At 42.0% G+C, this 23495-nt stretch overlaps 1 protein-coding gene across 4 annotated transcripts in view; it reads left to right on the forward strand.

The window, feature by feature from the left end:
* Window positions 1-23495, forward strand: part of LOC105679582 (multiple PDZ domain protein) — a 100796-nt gene that overhangs the window by 225 nt on the left and 77076 nt on the right. For 3 of the 4 annotated variants that reach the window (XM_012379671.2, XM_012379672.2, XM_067348993.1), the window contains exons 2-5: window positions 280-343; window positions 645-1027; window positions 1111-1236; window positions 1348-1463. In XM_012379671.2, the coding sequence (XP_012235094.2) occupies window positions 328-343; window positions 645-1027; window positions 1111-1236; window positions 1348-1463 (641 nt within the window). In that variant the 5' untranslated portion in view covers window positions 280-327. Of the gene's footprint in view, window positions 1-279; window positions 344-644; window positions 1028-1110; window positions 1237-1347; window positions 1464-2851; window positions 3103-23495 lie in introns of those variants that run through there. The other variant, XM_067348994.1, reaches the window with a different exon arrangement.

The raw sequence follows: 23495 nt of genomic DNA on the forward strand, positions 1-23495 counted from the left end.
CGCCGAAGATAATCCCAGCTCCTCTCCGTCACGCAGCCTCATATTGATTTGCGATACGCGATACGACGATGTACTTACGCTTAATAACAATTAATCGCCTGTCAAAGCGATAATTCTCAAGGACGTTCATTGCAGAATCAATAATTCTTGTCTAGAATTGCGAACGTTCCGCCGTTTCGAGGTTAAGAAAATATGACGTTTGCGTGGCAGGACGAGTTTGACGTGTAATCTGATTGTTGTCGCATATACTCACGAAATATCGTGTTTTTCGTGTTTCAGTTGAGTGTGCGAAAGATTTGTGTACCCTTGAGAGCAGAGGAAACCACGATGCCGCTCAGTGCAGGTAAATGCAAATGCAACATTACTGTCTGTGCTCATTCAGATTACTATATGCATTAAGTGTGAAAAATTTCAACAAATTATTCGTAGTAACGTTGAGATATAATAAAACAATGTGTGATATAATAAATTAGCAGAATGAATAATTTGCACAAGTGACAATATAGAAGATGTATGTTGAGAAACTATTGCGGAGCAGAGTTTAGAGATCTAAAAGGATAAAAAAATAAACAACTTATACTTACTTCGTTACATTGATTTTATTGATAAACTGATAACTCTATCGTGTTGTATCTTTGTCACAGATATATCTACAGCGCTCCGCTTGCTGGAGACTGTGCAGGAACGTGTGGAGACCTGCGACGACCCCAAGCTGCAAATGCACACGACTCAGGATTTGAAGTCGTTGATTTCGCTGCTGGAGGATCCGGTGTTCCGCAGCATAGTCACGCTTCAGGATTCCCTGATCGAACTGAATGCTCACCTGACACAACACCCGTCTACCCTGCCTGGCGACTTTGACATTAGCGTGAGCGGGAAGCTGGAGTTTTCCCCTCCGAGTCCGCCAGTGCAGCCGCTCGAATTAAATATGTATCAGGATCTGTATCAGGATAGCAGCGAGCTGGAAGACCAAAGAGTCCCCGTTGCTCCGTTACTGCACAGCAGCAGCGAGGACACGAGCGCACAGGCAATTACTCACTCAATCATCAATCTTGGAAATCAAGTGTGTATTTTTGACGCATCGTGAGACATCTTGCTACTTTGTTGCAGGTTACTAGTCCCAGTCTTGTTTCGGAAGTTATGGGAATGCCGCCTATAACCACTCCTACTTACGCGAAAGAATTTAAAAAAGTTATTGAGGCCGCAGCGAAAGGACGACAAGTATTCACAGTGCAGGTGAATGCTTATATTCTTCATAAAATATTTTTCGGCGAGATATTATGATATTGTCAAGAAAAATCACGTTTTAAGGATCCTGCTGATCGAGACAATTTTGTATCTTTTTAGTTGTACAAGCCGGAAGGAACCAGCTTGGGATTTAGTGTGGTTGGACTTCGAGACAAGGATAAAGGCGAGCTTGGCATATTCTTGCAAGAGATACAACCGAAAGGTATCGCCGGCAGGTGAGTCGAACATTTCATTCTTTTATCAACTTTGCCGCCGCATGCTTTTGACATATAAATGGATCCATAAATTTGACGCTATATGTCGACAATGAAATATAAAACTCGCTATTATTTTGGCGAAAGTAGATTTTTCGCAGATTTTTCTTTACAAAGAAATGGAACGAATTGAAGCTTAATCGGCATTTTTACTTTAATGGCCTTAGGCATTCGAATATAAAAGTTTCGAGTTCTGATATATATATCTCGCTAGATAGCAATTTTAGACGCAATCAGATAAGTCCCGCCAAACGTCGAAAGGCATTTGATAGCCGTCAGGAAAAAAGGGGTAGCACCGCGATAAAGGTAGAGCTTGAAGCGGGAAATATGATGACCCGTGAGCGCGCGATGTATCAGGTGATCCAATAACTTGGCTTTACCGCAGTGCGGTTGAACCGACATTTTGCAGTTGAACCAAACGCGAATTCCGCTCTTCTTTAATTCCGAGAGCATATTCGGTCATCGCGTGAAACATTTTAAGATCTCTGCGTTGGATCTCGCGTTTAATTTCAGGCAGCGAGACCGATCGGAAATATCAATTAAAACCTTTCGTCGCTGCAACGCTGCGAGGCTCACTTATGAATCTCCGCGGAAATTTCTCATTAATGCAGGGATCCACCGTCGAAATGCGATTTCCTTTTAGCTCCGTGAGAGCGAAACGCGATTCCCTGATTGCTTTCGGTGAGAACGGAGCAGAGGGCTTGTATCAAAGCTCGGTGAGCTTAATCTACATCGTCGTCATAAACCGCATATTCAGTACGCGAGAGGAGGAACGCGTTGGGAGTCATCGCGCACACACGGGCTCGCTGAAAGCTCGACCGCAAAGCTATCGTTTCCGGATCACGCGTTTCCCTACCTACCCGGCACACCCTGTACACGACGACGGGTGCTGCGGTCTGCCGATCGTGTGCCATCCGTCACACGCATGCCCGTTACCCTCCATCCGGAAGCTTCGCCGCCGCCGCCGCCGCCGCCGCCACCGCCGCCGTTCGAGAAAACGCTCTTTGAAAAAGAGCACTCCCACCCCGCGACCGACCAGTCTTCGACGAACCTTCGTCGGCCGAAGGTCGCGGGGCGGATTCCTGCGCGCTCTTATCACGCGGCGGACACGCACCTTGCTCGGGCGCGCGCGCACCGACGCACGCAATCCGCCCGTCGCGCACGTACGTGCGCGAGTAATGTGCCGCGCGCGAGTGTGCATTTTCTCCCTTTCGATCCGCCTGCCGTGCGTCCGATTCGCGCAGTGCGATTAATCGCCGCGCGCGCGTTTTCCCCTCGCCGATGCGCGAACGGAGCGCACTCGCCGCCGGAAGCGCTCCGCCGAGTTGTTCGTCCGTCGGAAACGCTAGCCGCCACCCCCGATTAATCTCCGCGCGGAAAGGGGGGTGGAATACACGCGTGCCGGGATCACGTTTCCTCGACGACGATCGTCGTCATGCGAGGCCCGCGCTCGGCGCGGCGCTCCTTCACGCGATGCGCTCGTTAATCTCGCGCGGCTCCCTCGCGAAGGGCGATCTCGTCGCGGGCTGATTGCTTACGCGCGAACGGTGAGTGAGAAACAATGGAACAATGCCGACGTCGTTCTGCGAAGTCTCACGTGGTGCGTGCCGTCCTCCGTAAGAAGCATCCGCGATCTGCTTTTCTCATAAATATCCATGTTGCACGAGGTTTGTAGGATCACTTTGCAGATTATCTTTCGCACGCGCGATGCGCGCGATGTTCCACGTTAAAACGCCACGTTTCAATAATTCGCGGACGAGATAAACAGAGTCGCGGAGCGCGACGACGGATCCCACCGTCGGCGGCCAACGCGTCGGGAAGATATATACGCGCACGTTTTCCGGTTACATAATGTTATTCGATGATCGAGCGCGAAGGAAGTCGCAGCGAAGTGCCGCGGTCAATCCGCTGCAATTGGCACGATGAATCGCGCGGGCGTGAGCGTGTTTACGTTCCCTCGGGGCGCGAATGATTCGTTCGGCTTTTTCCACGTCATTCTTTTCGCGCTGTTCGCGCGCGAGAATCGGGGAGGAAAGGGGAATCGAGTAGTATGCTAACGAACGGTGGCGCAAAATTGCGTTTTTATCGACTCGCGGCTCTCCGCTACGGCGAAGCGACGGCGGCAGCGGCGGCACTCGTGGCCCCGCTACACGCCTCATGAGGCGAAACTGGGTTAGATCGTCGAGGCCGAGGGAGTAGGCCTCATCGATCCCGGATTTGAATTCAACGTTGAAATTATTCTAGCCCCCCGCGATGCGCGGATTATTCATGCCCCGGGACCTTTCGCGCGCCGCCGTTACGACGCCGCCGATGTAACGCTCGCGCGAAATTAACCGCCGACGTACGGCGAGAGAAGCGGCGCGAGCGAAAATTTGTCGCGCGCGTGCGGCTAAATTTATCGCCGTCAACGCCACCGCGGGATACACGTGATCGGGCCACGCCGTTCGTAATCCATCCCGGCGATATCACTCCCGCGTATGCATGAATAATGAACAGTATCGAGGATGAGACAGAGGGGGGACCCGCTGTTTATTAGACCCGTCGCGCTCTCAACGGCTTCATTGTTAATATTTTGTCGACGGAGTTTAATCGCGGCGTTTTATGTCAGTTGTTGTTTACTTTGTTATTTTTGGCTCTGACCGACGATAACATTTTTTATTCTTTTTTATGATGATTGTTATTACTCCTCTCAATTTCGGCTCCACACTCGTTTTATCCTTTCGATAAATGTTTGCAGTTGTTTCAATTCCTTTTTTTTTTTTTTATGAGACTTATTCCGAAATGTGGAAAGTTTTTTATCTATTTGTTATATTTTTTGAAATATTGTGTAACGAATACAACGGTTGCGAATGTATGAACTACAGACCGTAAGTAATTTGTTGTCGAATCGATGGTTGTGGCCTATATAAAGCAAGCGTTATACCACTTTTGACGTCGCGCTAAAATAACGTTGTAAAGGAAAAAAAAATCAGGCTAGAAAAATTCACAAAGTAGCTTAATTGAAAGCTGATGGTAATATGAAACTTCCATGGCTGATAAATTAAATATTAAATAAATTCCTTGCGTCGCGTGCGTTAAAGCTTACTTTTCATAAGCCCTTCGTACCATAAGTAAAGGATTATAATTTATAATTTATCGAATATATAATGAAAACGAGAGAGAGAGAGAGAGGAGGCTTTTATAAATGGTTTCAGCGATTGAGTGTCAATAATTAAGTTTCGCGAATTATCGTTTTAATCGAAATTCAAATTCTAATTATCATAAATATTATTTTTTTCCAATTAAACTTTTCACCTTACATTTGCACATTCGATTCGCTCGGCGGTCTCACATTTGTGCGTTTAAGATTTTATTGCGAAGTTCGCATTGATTTGTCGTGTCGCGGCGCATGTTGGCCCACAGTATTCCAAAGTTTTTTTTTTTCTGGTGGGCGAGTGCAATTTATCTCCCGAATTTTTATGCGGTCAACGGTCATACGGCTAAAATCGAAAGCTCGTCGGTTGTACTACCGACGCGCGCACGTTCGACGAAATGTGCAGCATTATAAGCGCGGCTCTCGAAAAAGCTCGACGCGGTTAATGCATCGCCGCGTTATGCGCGTTACCCAGCGTTCGTTTTTTTTTTTTTTCCCCCCGCAACAATATATAACAATTTCAAGTGTATTCACTGAAGTGTCGTAAAAAACAGCGATAATAAACGGCGGTTTTATTACGCGTCGGATTTGTTTGCAGGATAAACTTTATTCGATGGAGATTATTATTAGCGCACACTTTTCTACGTCTGTATAAAGTGCAATATAATTTGATTTCTTCGAAAACTTCTCTTTACGTACACGTATGCAGACGCCCGGGAATACCTTAACATAAATTGCATGAGTTTTTAACAACTCGCAGTGTGCGTATCGCGTTTAGATATTCATGCGTTAATAAATTATACTTTTATTGATTAATTCACTTATCGTATGAGCTGTGTTACTAATGCATGTTTAATGTTTCGCACATATCAAGCGTTTAAAGTGCCAAACTGTCAGGCACAGTTTTGAGTTATGATGTACGAATATCTAAATATGATGCACGCACGCCCCAAATTGCCCAAAATTGTTGAAACTTTATGCGTTAACACTGGAAGTGCTAGATGGATAGAGTACAGAAATCGAATAATCTCTCTCGCTAGTAGATACTTTTTAGCAAATGAAACAGAATGGAGAATAAAGAAGTTAGGACTTGAAATATCGAAAAGAAAAAAGATTATATAACACAGGTATAATTCGTGATAAATAACCTGATTAAAAAATACATGATATTTAATTATTGATAAAGAATTGAAGACTTCAAATGCTAAAAATCAAGAAATTATATAATATTTAATGTACGGGGTAAAGAATCCAAGATTTAAAATATTAAAAATCAGAAAGTTACATAACATTACGATTTATGTAATTGACAATCTCTTATGTACAGAGCGGATAAAATTAGAAAAGGTCAAACGACCACTTTTTTACGCTTACTTCAATGCTAAGGCATTTCTGATTGTCGATGTATATAATACAAAAGCTTGTAGAAGAATTTAGCTGAGAACCAAATGTTGAAAACTTTGTTATTAATAACGTTTACATTTCTGCGTTTGTTAAATCGCACGTGGGATCATGAAGGGCTGAAAAGAAATATATAGCTCGGATAATTTCTCCAAAGGAAGAGCTAATACACGCGTTACTGAATAAGCAAAGCCCCTCTTTGTAATTTACTTTTTAGTAAGCAGCCTTTATACCGGTACGATCTCCTCTTTTGTAATTTTCATAAAGGAGCCGGTTTAAAGAAGATGCGTTCTAATGCGTCTTGCGAGATATTAGCCTCAAAAAAAAAAAAAAAAAAAAAAACAATGAGAATTAAATCACGAGTAATTGACGCCTTTGAGAATCGGCCCCCTTGTTTTCGACCCGGTTTCCATTTGCATTTAAAGGACGCGGCGGGAATTGTTTCAAGCCGAGTTTCAAGGAGCTTTCATACGTGTTTTCCTTCCCGCTCGTATTCGGATCCCGAACGACGCTATCGAATTTTGACAATCAGACCACTTGTTTTATCGCGGAGCGATTGTTCCGTCTTAAAACAAATATCTCGCAAGAGGGTCAATATCGTTAACCAAGTGCCGTGCGTTATATAGTTGCAACAATGGAGATCGGTATCTCCGATAGTTTGCACTTCGTAGTCGACCCGGCCGCCGCCGTCGTCACGTTTCGCGCTTTGTTCGCTCGATAAAGGCAAAGACAAATTTCATCGCCGAATCAGACGGTGTTTCGCGCGAGAACAAAACTGCAGGCGGCGTTGCAGTTCTGAATTGCTTTCAGGGCGATAACGATAAGGCGTAACGTTAATGTAACGAATTTTGATGCGAAATTATTGCGGAAGTGATTGCGACATAAAAATACTTCAAGTTCTTATTAATCTTAACATTTTTCACGCGGAAAGGTAATGAATAGATCTCAATTTGCCTTTTTATCCGTTGCGCAGAAAACAGCAACCGAGTTTCGAGTTCGCAAGGAATTTGACGAGGTTTGCATTTTCAAGCGAGCCGTAATGGCCGCCGTTAAAAAGTTGCAGGCAAACTCGAGTTATAAGCTGATTTGGAAGTGAGTAACTTTTGCGAAACAGAAAGAGAGAGAAAGAGAGAGGGGGGGGATTGCTAATTAACCCTTTCGCCGCGTATATTTTTTTTAACAAGCGTTGTACTTCTCGTGGATGGCGCGACGGTAATGTGACTCCCGTCAAGAGCGGAGCAATTTAAAAAGCCGCACCGCTTGATGGCACGCTCGCTGTGTTCGATTCTTTTTTTTTTTCGCGTGTATTAAAAATGCAACTGCTTAACATTTTCACTGGGAAAATATTTAAAAACGCTAGTAAGCGCGCGCACGTTTGTGCTAAATTCTCATTATGGCCGGTCATGCTTCCGGTGTGTTGATCTTCATTAAAGTAGATGGCAATATATTACGATAATTGGAGTGAAACGTAATTAACGTTTCCAGAAACTCTAAAAACTATCGCGATAAAATCTAGAAATTCGTAGCAAACCATATTTTGATCATTTTATATTACATTGCTGTTACTGCAAATTAATTTGTAAAATGTAAAAGTCTGGAATTCCTGTCCAAATTATTTTCTCCTCACCTCGTGAAACATTCGAATAGCCTGAGATGACAAACGACTGGGAATTAAACATAAACGCGTTTTGTCGCGAGCTTCAGGGCTTGCTAAATTCAGTCAGTAGAATAGTAAGTGAATTTCGAGTTAAAATTCGAAAGATATTTGAAATAACGAAGATGAACTCGAATTTTAGATCATCTTCCGTGCACGTTGCGCCGAATGACAACGTATAAAGCATCATTCGGGAAAGCAGTCAGCAGTTTTTTTCGAACGACAAAATGTTTCGCTTTGTCACCGACTTCCTTTTTGCCCGCCACTCCATCTTTTCACCGATTATTCTTGCAACGGGAAAGCTGTCGCCGTTCGAGCGGAGCGACAACGGTTTTTTTGCAGTTTCTCGCGGCTCGCTCTTTTACCGTAAACGAAGATCAATAACGTCACGTACGTCGTGTACGTTGTACGTCGCGGCGACGGACGGACGGACGGACGGACGGACGGCCAGCGGCGACTGCAATTTTATATATCACGGTTCGCCGCGAAACGCCAGCCTCATTCTGTTCTCTCTCCGGTTCAGTTACATCCTATTCTCGTACGTCAGCCTAAAATTCAATTTTCCTCCCTCAGTCGTGCGAATCGCTCGCGGCGGGATCGCGGCGCGCGGGTTAACACGCGCTTCTTCCGACGTCGGTCAACGCCGCCGCCGCCGCCGCCGTCGCGGCAAGAAATTGATTAACCCGTCGGCCCACGCCGCAACGCTGTAATGATCCGGCGATTACAGGCATTGTGGCCCGCAGCCACGTTATCGCCGCGAGCAATCGTTTAATAATTAAACCAACGGAACTTTGGAGCGACGGCGCTTCTGTTTATTAGCTATCATTCGAGCGCGCGGCACTCGAGAGGCTTTTCGAGTTTAAATGAATAATTATTTTCCTTGGCCGAGGTTTATTTGCACCCTTTTTCGAATGACGCGTTGATTCCAATTTTGTCCAATTAGCGAACACGCGGGGCGTATCGTAATTATTGCGGAATTCGTTGAATAAAAACGCGAAGCTGCATTGCACTGCATTTCTATGCGATTTAATAATCATCAGTATTGATTTTGTACAAGCAGAAGTTTTGCGTGCGCTAATTATGGCTATTAGCATTATCTCGATAATCTTAATTTAATCACGGTGCGTAATTGCGCTCGGAAATTTGTCTCGAATCTATTACACACATCACTCGCGCCAACTTCGGGATATAATTTGGCGGGTATTAATTTTAAAAAAATGCAAAGATGAATTATTGTTACAAAAAATTAATATTAATGATTTCTTTCTTTTACCTTTGGCGAACTCTTTTCGGGAATCCTCGGGACGAAATGTTTTAGTGATACGTGTACGTGTAGCATTCACCAACGCGAATTACAGAGATCCTACGTGAATGAGCCCGAGGCAGGGACGGGATAAGCACAGCTCGTAACTTGGATCAATATAATCTCCCTTTTGCTCTTTCGTGCACACCCGCGGCATGAAAAAAAAAAAAAAAAAGAAAAAAATACTCCTTTCAGACCTGGCCTTTCTTGTTCGCCGGAAAATATATTAACGAGCAATACCTATTGTCGAGCGGGGAGCCGCCGCTCTTTCCTCTCCGCTCCGGCGTGGCATGAAAATTGAAATTTCTATAACAAGAGCGCGTAATTATATTCGATGCCGGCGCACGTCGAAGCCGAAAGTCTGAGAGATAATTTGCATAGAGCGAAAATGGAATCATTCGTCAAAATTGTATCGCTTTGTATCGTCGAGCAATTATGCCGCGGCTAAATTTATTTGACGCAGCGGGCGAAACGAATAAAGATATTTCTCCAAGTTATTTACTGCTATTTTCACGTGTTAAAAGAGCTTAATAGAGGCGTCGGAGAGGAGAGATATAAATCTTTCGATCGCTTCATGTTTCTCCGTTCTCGCGTTTTTGCAGCGGCTTGTTAAAGGTGAAATCACGAGAAAGTAATGTGCAGGCATTAACGACACCTCGTACAAATTCTTCTGCGTTCTTCACTTGTTGCTCGATCGATCCTCGTGTACCATCATTGCCTGGACAAGCGTCCGTATACACACACTTACACTTGTGTAATGTAGAATCGACACTATCTCAGTCGAGGTTTTATGGCTGCGTGACAGAGCGCCTTAACTGCGCGCGGGAAATGCGCAGGAATGATGCAGGAAATTCGCCCCTAATACATATGTATGGATCCATCTCTGATTTTAGCTGCGATTATTTCGATTATTTCCGGCCGACCAAAAAAAAAAAAAAAAAGAACAGAGTCCAGAAATTTTGTTTATTGAAAAATTCGACAAAAATTTATTTCACTTTATTTTCGAACATGTTAACGCATGTGGACGCACTTGCGTCAACGGATTATTCTTTTCATTCTTATTTACCGACATCGAAAATTGATCAGTTTTTCGAATTACACGGGCAGAGTTTATTCTGCGATTTGTGTTGTGTTTGAACGAGGGATTAATTCGTTCCCAATTGCGTTATCGGCTTTGTCGCGTTCCGTACACACGTAAGTTATTAAATCAGCGAAACGTGCCCGCATAAATCATCCGTAGAACTTGAGAGGGAATGAATTTCGGGATGTCACGTACGTCCTAATACTCGAATCCCTTGCGATAACTCGCGGAGTCGTTGCCTCCCTCGATATTTCCAATAGGCGTTATTCCGCCGGATCATCGTAATACCATGTGTGCCGGTCGGGGATGCGCTTACAGCGCGAAGATTGATTTATCGGGCGCACGCGGCAACGCTGGGGACATGTTTTTCGTGACGATCCGCAGTCCTTGCTCCGACCTTGCTATGTCCGAACAGGATCTTCATCACGATTACATCGCGTGTTTACGCTCTTCGCGAATATTTCTTATTACGGGGTGGAAGGAGGAACATTTTTACTTTTCATAAAAATTCAATATTCCGAAATAAAATTGATCTGCGATATTTCACGATCTCGTCGCATTACATCGCGGAGAATTTCTAGTCCGAATTAGAATGCAAAGATTACAAAAAGCGTTTGTTACGAGAATTATTATTAACAATTTTAAGTCTCTGAGAAAATAATGGAAGATATAGATTGGAAGACATATTGTTTGTGTGCGAAAAAACATTTAAAAACTCGTCATATAGTTTATAAACGTCTGAACGACAGAATTTCTGGACGTACTGTAATTAAATTAAGATTATTAGAGATAATGCTAGAAGCTTTAATTAAGGTACATGAAGTTTCTACCTGTTTGAAGTCAACGTTGATACTTTGCTTTTGAAAGTCATAGAATGTAATTCCATTTGTGCTTTGCACGACAAAAAGACATTTCTAAATTCGTTACGTTCATTAAACATGATACTTTAGTCTTTTCTACTTTGCAACATTTTAATTAATTGCGCATACTTTCCAGCTGAATAATTGCTTCTTGCGGACGAACAGCGTTCGCATTGCGGTAGCATCCGTGATTTTACAGTTTCGAGTTTTTTTTTATAACAGAAAATTAGAAAATCCGTCTCGAGTCGAGATATTTTCGAAGACGTTTTCATAGACAAGTACGCGCTACGATAATCAAATGTGCCACGTGAGAAGAAAGCAACCGTCCTTTTATATTATGCATATCGCTCGGCTAACGCGAGATCTACATGTCCCTCGTTACGGATGCTGTCTGCGAATCGTGAGAGGAAGGATCAGGCCTAACAGGAGTAGGAGCGCAGGTATGTTGTCGCTAGATTTAAATCCATCATTCAGACAAGTGCGATATGTTACGTTTCGTGTCGTAATTGCGCGTAATCTTATTTCTTCATTAAAAACGATAATTAAATAGGAGATGGAGCGGGAATCGAACGACAATATTTAAGCGTGCGAAAATACCGGCCGAATAAGGCCGCGTTCAGGTTCGTCGGTCGACCGCGAGCAAAATTTCAGTTCTGCGCACCATGTAAATACGTCGAGCTGGACGTTTAGGTTTTCCTCGCGTGATACGCCTCGAGGAAGGATTGTGAAATATCGTTAATCAACTCATAATACAGTTTGATGGTGCCGCGGAACAACAGTTTAATTATCCTAGAGGTATCGTATATAATAAAGCTTAGCCGGACGCTCGCGATGTATCGAATTTGCGCTCTCGTAGAGTTTAATGCCTAAATTATATTATCGCATATTGCATTAGCGGTGCCGACCTCGGCAACTAATTTGTTTGAAAAAGTCACGCGATGAACTTTTCGCGCGAATTTTCGGCTGAACGAAGGCTTGGATTCTCAGCTGGACGATGTCGGATAACTTTGACCTAAAATCGTTAAGTTTATAACGCGCTAATATATTGCGGGTTTGTTAGTAATTAAGATTGCGGTGACTTTATTTTGACACTAATTTCGCAATTGAATCTATAATTAAAGAGAAGTGGAATTAATCACGAATATCTCACGGAGTGTCTACTATCTGGAAAAAACGTGGAAAACTTGGAATTTTCAGGAAGTCTTTTTCTTTCTAGAAATCAGAGAATTTGATCAAGACTCAGGGAACTTTTCTTCAAAATGTCTCTGGAAAGATTTTACTTTTATTTTGCGATTGGTCGATTTGCTCTAGAATTCTTTTCAATACTTTTTTCAAACTTGATATTTGAATGATTATTAATTTCTTCTCCGTGAAGAAATTCATTGGATAAACAAATTTATTTTAAATTCGCGGAAAAAGTGCTTTATTTCCGTCGGAAAATTTCATCGTAAACGTCGAAAAAAATCGGAATTTGAGGTCTCGAATATTTTTCCAACTTTTTGAGCAGAGACACCTTGTTTTACAGACACACGAGAAAGCGCGAGACGGAGATTAGTTTGGAAAATGCTGGACGTCAAATGCTCGCATTTGTCGGGCGTGTTTTTTCAGCGAGACATTTGTGAGTTCGCAGAATATTGCGGTGACTTTTAATGACGGGCGGGAGGGGGCCCCAACTTTCCTCATTCTTTTCAACCGGGAGTATGACGCTGCATAATTCAGTGCGCAAACAACGTCTCCTGTTGTCCTCGTCCTGTTCCGTACAAGTAGTTCTGCCTTCCCCGTGGCGAAACTTTGCGGCTCGACCTTAGGATGTAAGCCGGGCGGTGTCGGCGCGCGATTATCCTGTGCTTACATTTTTCAACGCAGTGCATATTCTCAGACGGCGGATGTCGCGCGCGGGCGCGCGACGTCTTTTTCCCCCCCCCGCGTCTATCTAATGCAATTTTAACGAGGTGCAAAGTCGGTCAGGTCCCGTCGCGTACTCTCCGATGCTTGATGGCTCGTGTCGTTATACTTCGCTTCACCCCTTGCGGATCGATATTCGTTGCCGCCTTCTCTGTCTCTCTCTCTCTCTCTCGCGTTTTCTTTCTCTGTCCGCTCGGACGTTGATCAATCTCTCTGTGGTATGGCAAAAGAAATCAGCGTCTTCGAGGCGCCTTACATCCGAAACGATTACCAGTTTCTGGAAAAAGATTTCAATTATGTATATTATGACTCGCGTGAACTTTATCAAGTATCCCAGTTTTAAGTATGTGGAAAATCGTCACGTGATATACTGTGCCTTTTATTGGTGGCAGCATGCAGCAAAGCACCGGCAGCATTCGTTGGTAATTTTCGTAGGAAAACGGAGAAGCAATATTGCTCCTCGGCAGTCAAGCGGTTAACGCCGTGAAAAAAATTAATACACTACCGTTCAAAAGTTTCGAGCATTCTGTAATTTTTGGATAAAAGAGGATATAATAATTTTATCGAAAATAATTATCTAGGGACGCGCACTATTTCGGCAGAATTTAATATTAAAACAGTAACAAAATTATAATATACGCTTAATATTGGGAAATAAAATTTATGAAATTACTTTTTGCAATCTTAGATTTACATGCACAAGAGTCAGGTAATCAAATAGGAAGAATAATTCTTTTGCAAAAAGAAAGTTCATAAGTTTATGCTGATATTTTTAATAACATAGTTGTATGTGTAAAAAAAATTCGTTCATTTGATAATTGTAAAGTATTGCAAACTTTTGAGCGAAAATGTACGTACATTAAAATTTCGTTCAAGTTTATTCCATTTTACATATAATTGCCGAGAAGGAGTTTGTGAATTTAGAAAATATTTGTGTGAAAGCGCGTATTTGCACGAATAATGTGATTACACAGTAGATTATTACGTGATTACATTCTCTTTTCTTTGATCTCATTTCAAGAGAGTATCTTTTATCTTTGCAAAGAATTTCTGTTTACACGTTTAAATCGAATAAACGGTTGAAATTACAGAGAGCAAAATGAAACGTTTTTCATAGATTTGAAATAAACTCTGCCTTGATGCAATTTTAACTCGAGGCTTAATTGCCAAAGCGTTTAGCGTTGAATGCGCAAAAAAAAAAAAAAAAATTCGGGAGAAATATGCCGCCCAATTAAATTCCTATTCCGGGAAAAATTGCTCCGATTTTCAAGGAAGAACGCCGCCGTGTGCGCTGTATCCTACATACGGCGAAAATTCAATCATCTTGCATTGCATTAAGGCGTGCACTTAACGGCTAAACGATTAACGTGCGTGACGTTCGGGATTAAAAGCTTGATGAAAGACGGTGGATCGCACAGGACGGCGAGACCGGCAAAGGCGGGCAGAAGCGGAAGAGGGTGAAAATTCGCGGAGCGGTGCAAGATTCGACTTGTTCGACTGCACGAAATTCGGATAACGGCAGAAGTTTTAAAATAAGATCAGTTTCGCTCCATTACGTTTACTTCTCGGTCGACATTTTCCGCCCCGTTGCTCCACCGGCAATCAATCTCTCGTATTTGGGAAAAAATCGGTTGGCGATCGATCATAGCGTGCAAAAGGTCCGCGCGCGCGCGCGCGCACACACATAACGTGCATGTGCACATGCGACGGATCGTTCGAGAGCGTAATATCTGCACAGCGAGCGGTCGCTTCTACAATTATAGTCGGGCTGCGAGGACCCTCGACCGACCGGAAGATGAGTGCACATGAACCGTGCTTTCATCCAGATTACGTTGCTCTGTGAGGCTAGCCCCTCCGGGGCCTCCGTGTGTTACGTCTCATCATTCTCTCAACTCGTCGTGCGACGATATAACGCGTCAGCGTTGCCTTCGCCTTCGTCGCCGGTTCTTATTGATGGTGCCATTTAATTATACAGCTTCCTAGTCCGCTCCCGCATTGCTGCGAAATGATATTAGAATAGTTTTATGTCACATTTCACATTTCTCAAGCGCATTAGTTCCCGCGATTGGAACGGATGGCTAACACATCTCTATTCTTCACGTTACTTATTTTCGTCTTTTTCAGAGGCGTGGGATAAGGTGTTTTTTCGTGACATAAATAACTTTTTGTTTGTTCAATATGTGGAAAAAGGGACCACACACACTCTTTCTGACGCAGTACATTTTTTAACACAATATCGGAAAATAGCCGAACTCTGAGAAAATGAATTTTCCTCATTTTAAAAGATTAGCACAAAAAAAATAACTTACATGACGGAAATATCTTACTTCACTCTGCAGGATATTTCACAATTCACGAGCTTAATTTTAACAACAGATTCTCTCCACAGTTTTAAATCGATTTTTGCTTAACGACAATATCAAGAGAAATAATTGTTTTTCACAATTTTCCAATTTTTTATATTATTTATTTTATAGTTCAAATTAAAATTCTAAAATAAACAAAGCTGAAATTAAAAATATTTTTAATTTGATTTAAACAAATTAAACTGATATTAAAGTCCACTGAAAACTATTAAAACAAAAATTGTTCCATTGTTTATTTGTTCTTTCGAAATCTATTTAAAAAGCCCGTCCTTTTCAACCGTTTTTAATTCAAAAATAATTGATGCGCCAATATTGTTGCTAAGAAAAAAACCAAATTTATCAGAAAGTCTATAGCAAAAATTAAGGTCACGAGTTGTCATTCTGTTGGACATCCCGTATAAAGTTTAAAGAGGCGATAGAAAATTTTGTCTAGAAAATCAAGTTTTCGTCCATTTTATGTAGCAGAAAATAGAAATTTTCAACATAGATCCAATTTTGCATTGTTATAAAAAAAATTGATAGCGGTTTTTCATTATATACGATTCCATTGTGGATCGCAATTTATTGCGATTCGGAATGGCAAGTTTTTTCTCTTCTACATCTACAGAATAAATTAAATCGCTTTGTTATCCAAATCACGGCCCGCGCGATTTTGCGAGAACACGATAATGAATATCATGTGTGTTAGGTATCGTCCTCCAACTTGCTAGAATGCTGTAATGAATTATGCAACACCTCGCACCGCGGAGCCATTATCGATAGAAGGGGTCAAAATGGTCTCTATTTTCGCTTAGATTGTGTTCCTGTGATTTTCCGTGAATGATTCTCGAGAATAATACGAGCGAACGATGAGCTATGCATTATGGTACAATAATAGCTCCGCGAAATACGATGGGAGTTTACAGTAAACCGAAAGAGGAAGGCAGACAGAGAGATAGATAGATAGAGAGAGAGAGAGAGAGAGAGAGAGAGAGAGAGAGAGAGAGAGAGAGAGAGAGAGAGAGAGGAGAGACGGAATTGACATTTGACATAAACTGAGATAAATGGATATTGTATGAATACTGCGTTGAATTTCACCGGTGCAAAGTATTATAAAATAAATTAAATTGGGATCTAATGGAGAACATACATATTCAATTCATATCACCAATTTATGACATGCGCACATTTTTCAGAGTTCCAATTTAATTGTAACTCATGACAAACGGATATTTTATTGCATTTTCCCTTTTTTTTTTGTTGGTCGGTTAATTTATTTGCTATTTAAATTTGTGATCGTGGAAGATTTTTTTTCTTTTTTTTTTTTTCGATAAACGTTATTCATCGGAAAAGTCGAGGCATTATTGAGGACATTATGGAAACGTCGGTTTAACGTCTTCTTTTATCCGGAAAGTCGACATTCTACACCTTGGCGTTTAAGCAGCATCGATCAATCTTTTATGCGACTGAAAAAATGTACGCGATCGATAATCCGATGCAGTCTCTGCTTTGCTCAGGATATACACGCGCGTATACCGGCCGCCCGTCGCATGCATACGCCAGAACTGGGACAACTCGAAGCGCAATATCGCTCTTTTATTGCGTAATTATCGACGCTGCGCGAAACAGGAGCGGGGGATTCGCGCCGCGTGAACGAAGAAAAGTATTCGCAGGCTCCACGATTGCGCTCGAGCTCGCATTTTCTCGCCTGGATGGCGCAATTTGATGGCCGTGCCGGAATCGTGCAGCGGCATTGTGTACTCCGCGTTGACGGTTCTCGGGCCGAGAAACGGTGTCCCGCGAGTGCCGCGTGAAAGCGAGCGACGCGATGCGTCGTTGCCAATAGAAAGAAAAAAATTGAGTTAGAACAGACGGAACTTTCTCAGTTTCGAATTTCTTTTTCCATTCCCGCAATTTATATTTCTCGCTTACATTCCCGCTACTATTCGCGAATCATGCAAACGTAGGAAGCGCGTCTATTCTTGTTTGTTTGCGAATAAATAAGTTCGCTTCTCTTTTATCACGTAAATAAATTGATAATTACAAGCTTAAGTCGTGGTAGGATTTTCAGCACAATTGTGACACACATTTATCACCGTGAAAAGTAAACATTAGAATTCACAACTCTGTTCTTTCTGTTACACTTTTACTTTGGAAGTGCAAACTTGGAATTTAATTTCTTTAATTATTTTTCACACCAATTTTGCGCAAGTTTCGCCCAGATATTTGTTGCAAGGTGCTATCGCAAATATTATACCGTATAATCGTGTTACCACTTTGCATAGTTTCGGCAGATATCAGATCTTGGTAGACTCGTCTTGTTACATCGGGAGCTCTTATCTCGCGCAATAATCTAGAAATAATCTGGGAGCTCATCGCAATTCCGGAGCAGGCGATGCTGTCACGCGATAAACTTCGTTACGTCTTTTGCACTTTACGTGTGTAATTTACACCGCGTAACGTCAGCAACGCGCCACTCGCGACGGGACAGTTACGCGCAAGAATTGCGGTCGCGCGAGAGAAAAGACACAGCGGGGAAATACAAAAGGGGTTGATCGCGGCACGGACAGCCATCGGGGATGGGCGGCCGAGCTGGGAAGGGGTGGGGTGCTGCGAGGTTGATGGTTGGGAACATTGGCGCGGAGTGAAGTTGCTCGTATGGTTGCCTTGGTGAGACGTGGTGTATATCGATCTCGAGACTCGCACGCGGCAAGCGGGGAAAATTATATTTGCAATCGCGAGAGAACGAGAAAAGGGTGCGAGGCGGATCGCTCTGATGAAAGTGCGCTCGCGAATTCGATTACCCGGATCGATGTGCGCGTGAATCTTCCAGCGGCAATTAATTCGAACGGGAAAAAAGTTCGGCCACGCTCGTCGGTTTACGCGTTTTTCTCCGACCGACGAGCGGAGCCGACCGACCGATCTGAAAACGCAATCGAGAATCGTGGAGATAAAAGTAAACGCTTGTAATGTTCGCGCAACACCGGCGGCGGATGAATTAACGTCGTGTTTCTCCCGTTGGACAGTGTTTCCCCCCCCCTCCTCCGCATACGCTCCGCACCGGCTTTGGGCAATTAATAATTTTGTTATGATGCACATGTAATTTTAACTGATTAAAGCGAGACCTTGAATTAGAAATGCACAATGCGACTTGCGAGCAAATATTTGCTCTCGTTCCAAGTTCCAAGATTTTAAAATTTTACAAGTAGAGAGAATCAACATATTGTTTATAATTAATAATATTATAGCAGTAGAATATAATTTAGTAGTATTTTCAATTAATCGCAAAGCGGTATGCGCATCAATTTTTTAATGAAATTGCTCAAAGTTGAAAATTAAACGGATAAAATTTTTATTAGAAAATCTTGTAACGCAGCACGCAACGAGTATGTTTTTTCCGTTGCGAATTAAACATACTCGCGTATACGTGCCATTATTTCTGAAGCAATTAACAAGCAGCGACGAGCGACAGGCGAAGCAAGGGATCCAAAAAGATTCGACGTAACTTGTCAAAATAAATGAAATAAAAATGAGCAAACCGTGTCGTTTGTGCCGTTAACGATACAATTTTCCGCGCAAACGGAAAAGCAATTATCGGATTATCTGGCGTTGCGCGTCACATTTCATTATTAATCAAGAGTAATTTTTGGAGTACACGGCGGACAGCAGGGAGTCCGCGGATCGATAGCAGAGAGAGAGAGAGAGAGAGAGAGAGTGGAGAGGTTTATTATTCAATGCAATTGCGCGTTTGCTCCAATCCGGTATGAATGAAATAGCGGGGCCGCGCCAAGGCGCTATTTTGGAAACATTGTACTTGGACGTGATTACGTCGGCGGCCTCCCTTTCTCACCTTCAGTTTTGCTCTGCTGCCTCCTCAACAACATCTCCGCTTCCCGTCTTTCGCTATGTATCCGAACTTCTCTCTATCGTAAAGTTTCAAATTTCGAAACCGCGTGTGTACATACGGCACACACACACACACACACACACACGTACGTTCGGCTAAAGCGAGCGAACGTTTGGTAAGGGCAGCTCCATCAACAGAAATTAATGTTTCATGGGTGTGCATCGCGCCACCGCGAACGTTTCTCCGCGCGTGAAACAGTGACCTGTGTGTGTTTGCGTTTTAAGAATTTCATGTCCCTTCCCGCACGTGTGCGCCCGTGTGTGTCTGCATTTTACTTTTTCATTCTCCGCCTTTTACGCTTTTATGTCCGCCTCTTACTGTTTCATATTCCGCAAACGTGCACATGCGTGCAGTATTTTCCAGACAAAAGTACGGCGAAACTCGCGGCAACGTTGAAGATACTCGTAGCTTTACCTTACAGTTCTTCAGTTGTTAAAACACAGAGAGAACTTGAAACATTTAATAGATAATTTAAAAAAAATAAAAATAAAGTAAGTGGATCTATTAATATCGCAGAAAATAATTTCTAGACGTGAAACAATAATTTCCAGGTTTTCATTAGATTGATCATGAAAACTATTGCTTATTAACAAACGAGAAATATAATGGAATGGCATTAAGAGCCGTCGCAGGATGTTAGTGCTAAATTTTTTTAATTTTTCTTAAAGAAATTAGTAAATTAGTCTACATGAGACAGTTAGATCGAGATACCTAAAGTGTACGAAATTTTAAGTACATTGTTCTCATATATCGAGAAACTTAATGTACGTATAGGAATTATTGGAAAGAAAGGAAGAGAGAAAAAATATCAGGGCGCGAGTGGCTAAGCCGGGAATTGAACCCGGGTCTTCCGGGCGAATGTTCTGACCACTAAACTACTCAGACCCCACGCTTCTAACATTTATCTCTCCTAGATTAGGAAATCAACAATTCTGTAGGACATAAACGCGTCATAACGCGTGATTTAAAACATATATAATGGAAAGGCTCCATATGTTAACAAACGAGAAATATAATGGAATGGCATTAAGAGCCGTCGCAAAATTTCGTACACTTTAGGTATCTCGATCTGAGATCACTGTACAATCTAACTGTCTCATGTAGACTAATTTACTAATTTCTTTAAGAAAAATTAAAAAAATTTAACACTAACATCCTGCGATGGCTCTTAATGCCATTCCATTATATTTCTCGTTTGTTAACATATGGAGCCTTTCCATTATACGTATTGCTTATCAGTTCGTTGTTGGATATTAAACAATTTTAAAATAATCGTTTAATATTGCAACGCGTTTTTTTGTGCATTTTAGAATCGCGCGATGCAAAACATTTTTATCTATGAATGAGTTCTTTTTCGAATTTATTTATTTGACAGCTTGAAACTTTTTGCTACTAAAAAACCAGAAATGCTCTCAGCCAAATGTAACAAATTTAGGCAAAAATTTGGACAAAAATAATCTATGGTTTCAGTATTAATACGCTAAAGTTTTTCTCGCAAGATCAAAATAATCCTATCTGACAATAAATGTGTTTTAATTTTAAATAAATGTAATTTTGTGAGTTTTTCCTACGATCTGACAACGAAATGCATCGCAAAATTAGATATGAAATAAATGCGACATATAAAAATGCGAGTGTACGGAAATATCGCCGCGAATAGAGATAAATATGGATCTCGCGCATATAGACGACGGAAATATCGCGCGCTAAGGGAGTTGCCGAGCAAAGATTCTTTGAAACTTGTGTGAAACGAGCGCGATTTCCTTTATATAAAATGCGCAACGTGGGTTATCGCGGAGTCTTAAAGCAACGCTCGTATTTTCGCATTATCGGCATTATCGCGATTGTGCCTTGAAGCGCGGAAAAAAAATTCAAAAAAACTGGCCATAATGCGACGCGTGTATCTCTCTTGCTGCAGAAATGGATTTTAATGGATTTTAATGGATTTTCGCATTACGAGTGATCCCGCGGGCAACAACTTGCGAAGAAATCACAAACCTGAATCAGTAATGAATTTATGCTGTTAAGAAGCTTTTATCTACGATTTGTTTTTCTGCAAACACCGCCAGTGCAGAACGCCGGAATGTGCTAAAGGGCGATTCGTGCCAATCCGTAATAACAGTCATGAAAAATGCGCTAATCGAAAACACAATCGCCATTAATATCGCCGATGTCAAAAGTAACACGGAAAAGCGATAATTTTGATTCACACCGACCGAAACGGCATGCAGTTCAATCGTAAATCTCTACGCGGTGAGATTGATTTGGCGCCAAATTGTCGTACGCGAATGAAGAATGCAACGATGGCACCTCGTAAATCGCAGTTTCCTTGTGCAAAATGATTTGTTGTCGCTCGTAGAAATTTTCTATTATTAAATTTCAGTCGTCTATATAGAGAGAGAGAGAGGAGAAGTAATCTCTTGAAAATATTCTCGCTCGACAACGCTATACTGCGTGCACTTCTCGAGTAACTCTTCCGCGAGGAATTGCACTTGTTATTTGGCAATCGATCCGTGAGGTACGTTCGTCGAAAAACTGAGCTGTAACCCGCCATTGTTTGCCGCGGCTCTTTACATCCTTTCAATTAATTTTCATGCCGCCCCCGCTCTTGGTTCCACCAAGATTTATCCAAGATATATCCGCGAGATAAATCATCTTGATTCGCGAGCACATAATCTCGAGAGAAAAGCCCGCGACGATGAAAAAGAGAGAGAGCGGAGATGGGCGGCGGATAATACGCGTGAGAGATATTTCTGTGCCGTGCGGGATCATTTTAATCGCCTTCCAGCCCGAGGTGACATCGTCCCGGAACACCGATAAATTCGTCGCTATCCAGCCGCTGCTCCATCCATCGACGTCGACGTCGACGTCGTTGTCGTTGTCGTTGTCTTCGTCTTCGGAATCAGCACGACCGATTAAACGGATGCTCCTCCTCGAGCACCACCTCGGCGCCTTATTTACCGAGAGAATGTAATTTACGATCGCGCAACAAAGGGCCGGATTGCATTAAGTCATAACCGTAGCTGCAGGCTTTTTAATTGCAGAGAGTTTACTTTGCCGAACGACGGAGAAGGAAGAAAACGTCGTAATCGCGAGACGGCTCGCCCGCCGTTCGCCTTTCAAAGCGATTACGCTCTTATGAAATTGAATATTTGCACGCGAAAACTTTGTAAGCTCGTTCTGTCAATGAATTACTTACTTACAGAATTAGTTTTTAGCAAACAGCACGTTAACGTGAAAACTAATTAGAGATCAGGAAAGAATGCGAGAGAAAGGGAGAGTGCAAAGTAAATTTTACAATTTCCACTTGGAACGTTAACAATAAATTTATTGAGAATCGAGAACAGGTTTTGGTTTTCATACTAATCGAAACGTATTATACGATATAGATTCACCGCTCTCATTATTTTTTCGCGAAGCAAAATATTTTATCAGCTTTTAAAACATCTTACTCTTTTTGTTTAAAAAAAGTGAGCTCGCGAGCCCGTTTTTCGCGTCCGAATATTCGATATATGGGAAATCTATCAATATGTCATTTCACGAGGATCGGAACGCAAATGAAGATTACGCGGGACATTTCCATATCGAGACACGCGTGAACTTCCAACGGCGTATGGCCATATGGCGTACGCCAATTTATTACGCCCTGAATTCCCTCCGGCGCGTTAATCGCTTCTGGTGATACCGAAGGATGAAGCCGTGGCAGATACGCGGGATCTTCTACGTACAAATTTAGTGGCGCTCAGGGATAACGTCGTTACAGCTGTGCAAATTAAGGGAATACACATATAAAATACTGTTTGCGCATCTTTAATATCGCGTCCGCATTCTCTCGAAATACATAGATGTACAGTGCTGCTCAAAAGCAACCTGTCATTTTTAACCCAGATGACGAATCGGATACAATTATTTTATTGAGAATATTTATTTACAAATGGATGTTGAGGTTAAAGGAAAGAGTAAAATTATATTATAGTGTTGTAAAATAAAATTGTTAATCAACTTGTTAACATTGCAAATACGTAATCTTTTATCGCTTCAATCGCAAGTTTTTGTCGAGATTCTTAACAGTTTCATTGTAGCTGCAGAAAAATTAATTTATTTAAAAACTACAGAGTACTCACATTTTTTTTCAGCGATAGTAATTATTTTCAAAGTTAACTCCTGTCAAATGCTGCGCGAACCGGCAAACAAGATTTTATTACAATTTATTTTCACGTCAGGATCAAATTTGTATTTATCTCGTGAAAACATCGGAATATGTATTCAAACAACTGCGGAATATTATATTATTCTTTATACATATTTAAAAATTTGAAATTTTTATGCAATGAAAATGCATGCGTGGAATGAAAATACCGTCAGTAGAAAAGATCATTCTATGTGATTTGCTGATGACGGCAC

This window comes from Linepithema humile, chromosome 2 (assembly GCF_040581485.1).
Source record: "Linepithema humile isolate Giens D197 chromosome 2, Lhum_UNIL_v1.0, whole genome shotgun sequence".
Taxonomy (NCBI): Eukaryota; Metazoa; Arthropoda; class Insecta; order Hymenoptera; family Formicidae; genus Linepithema; species Linepithema humile.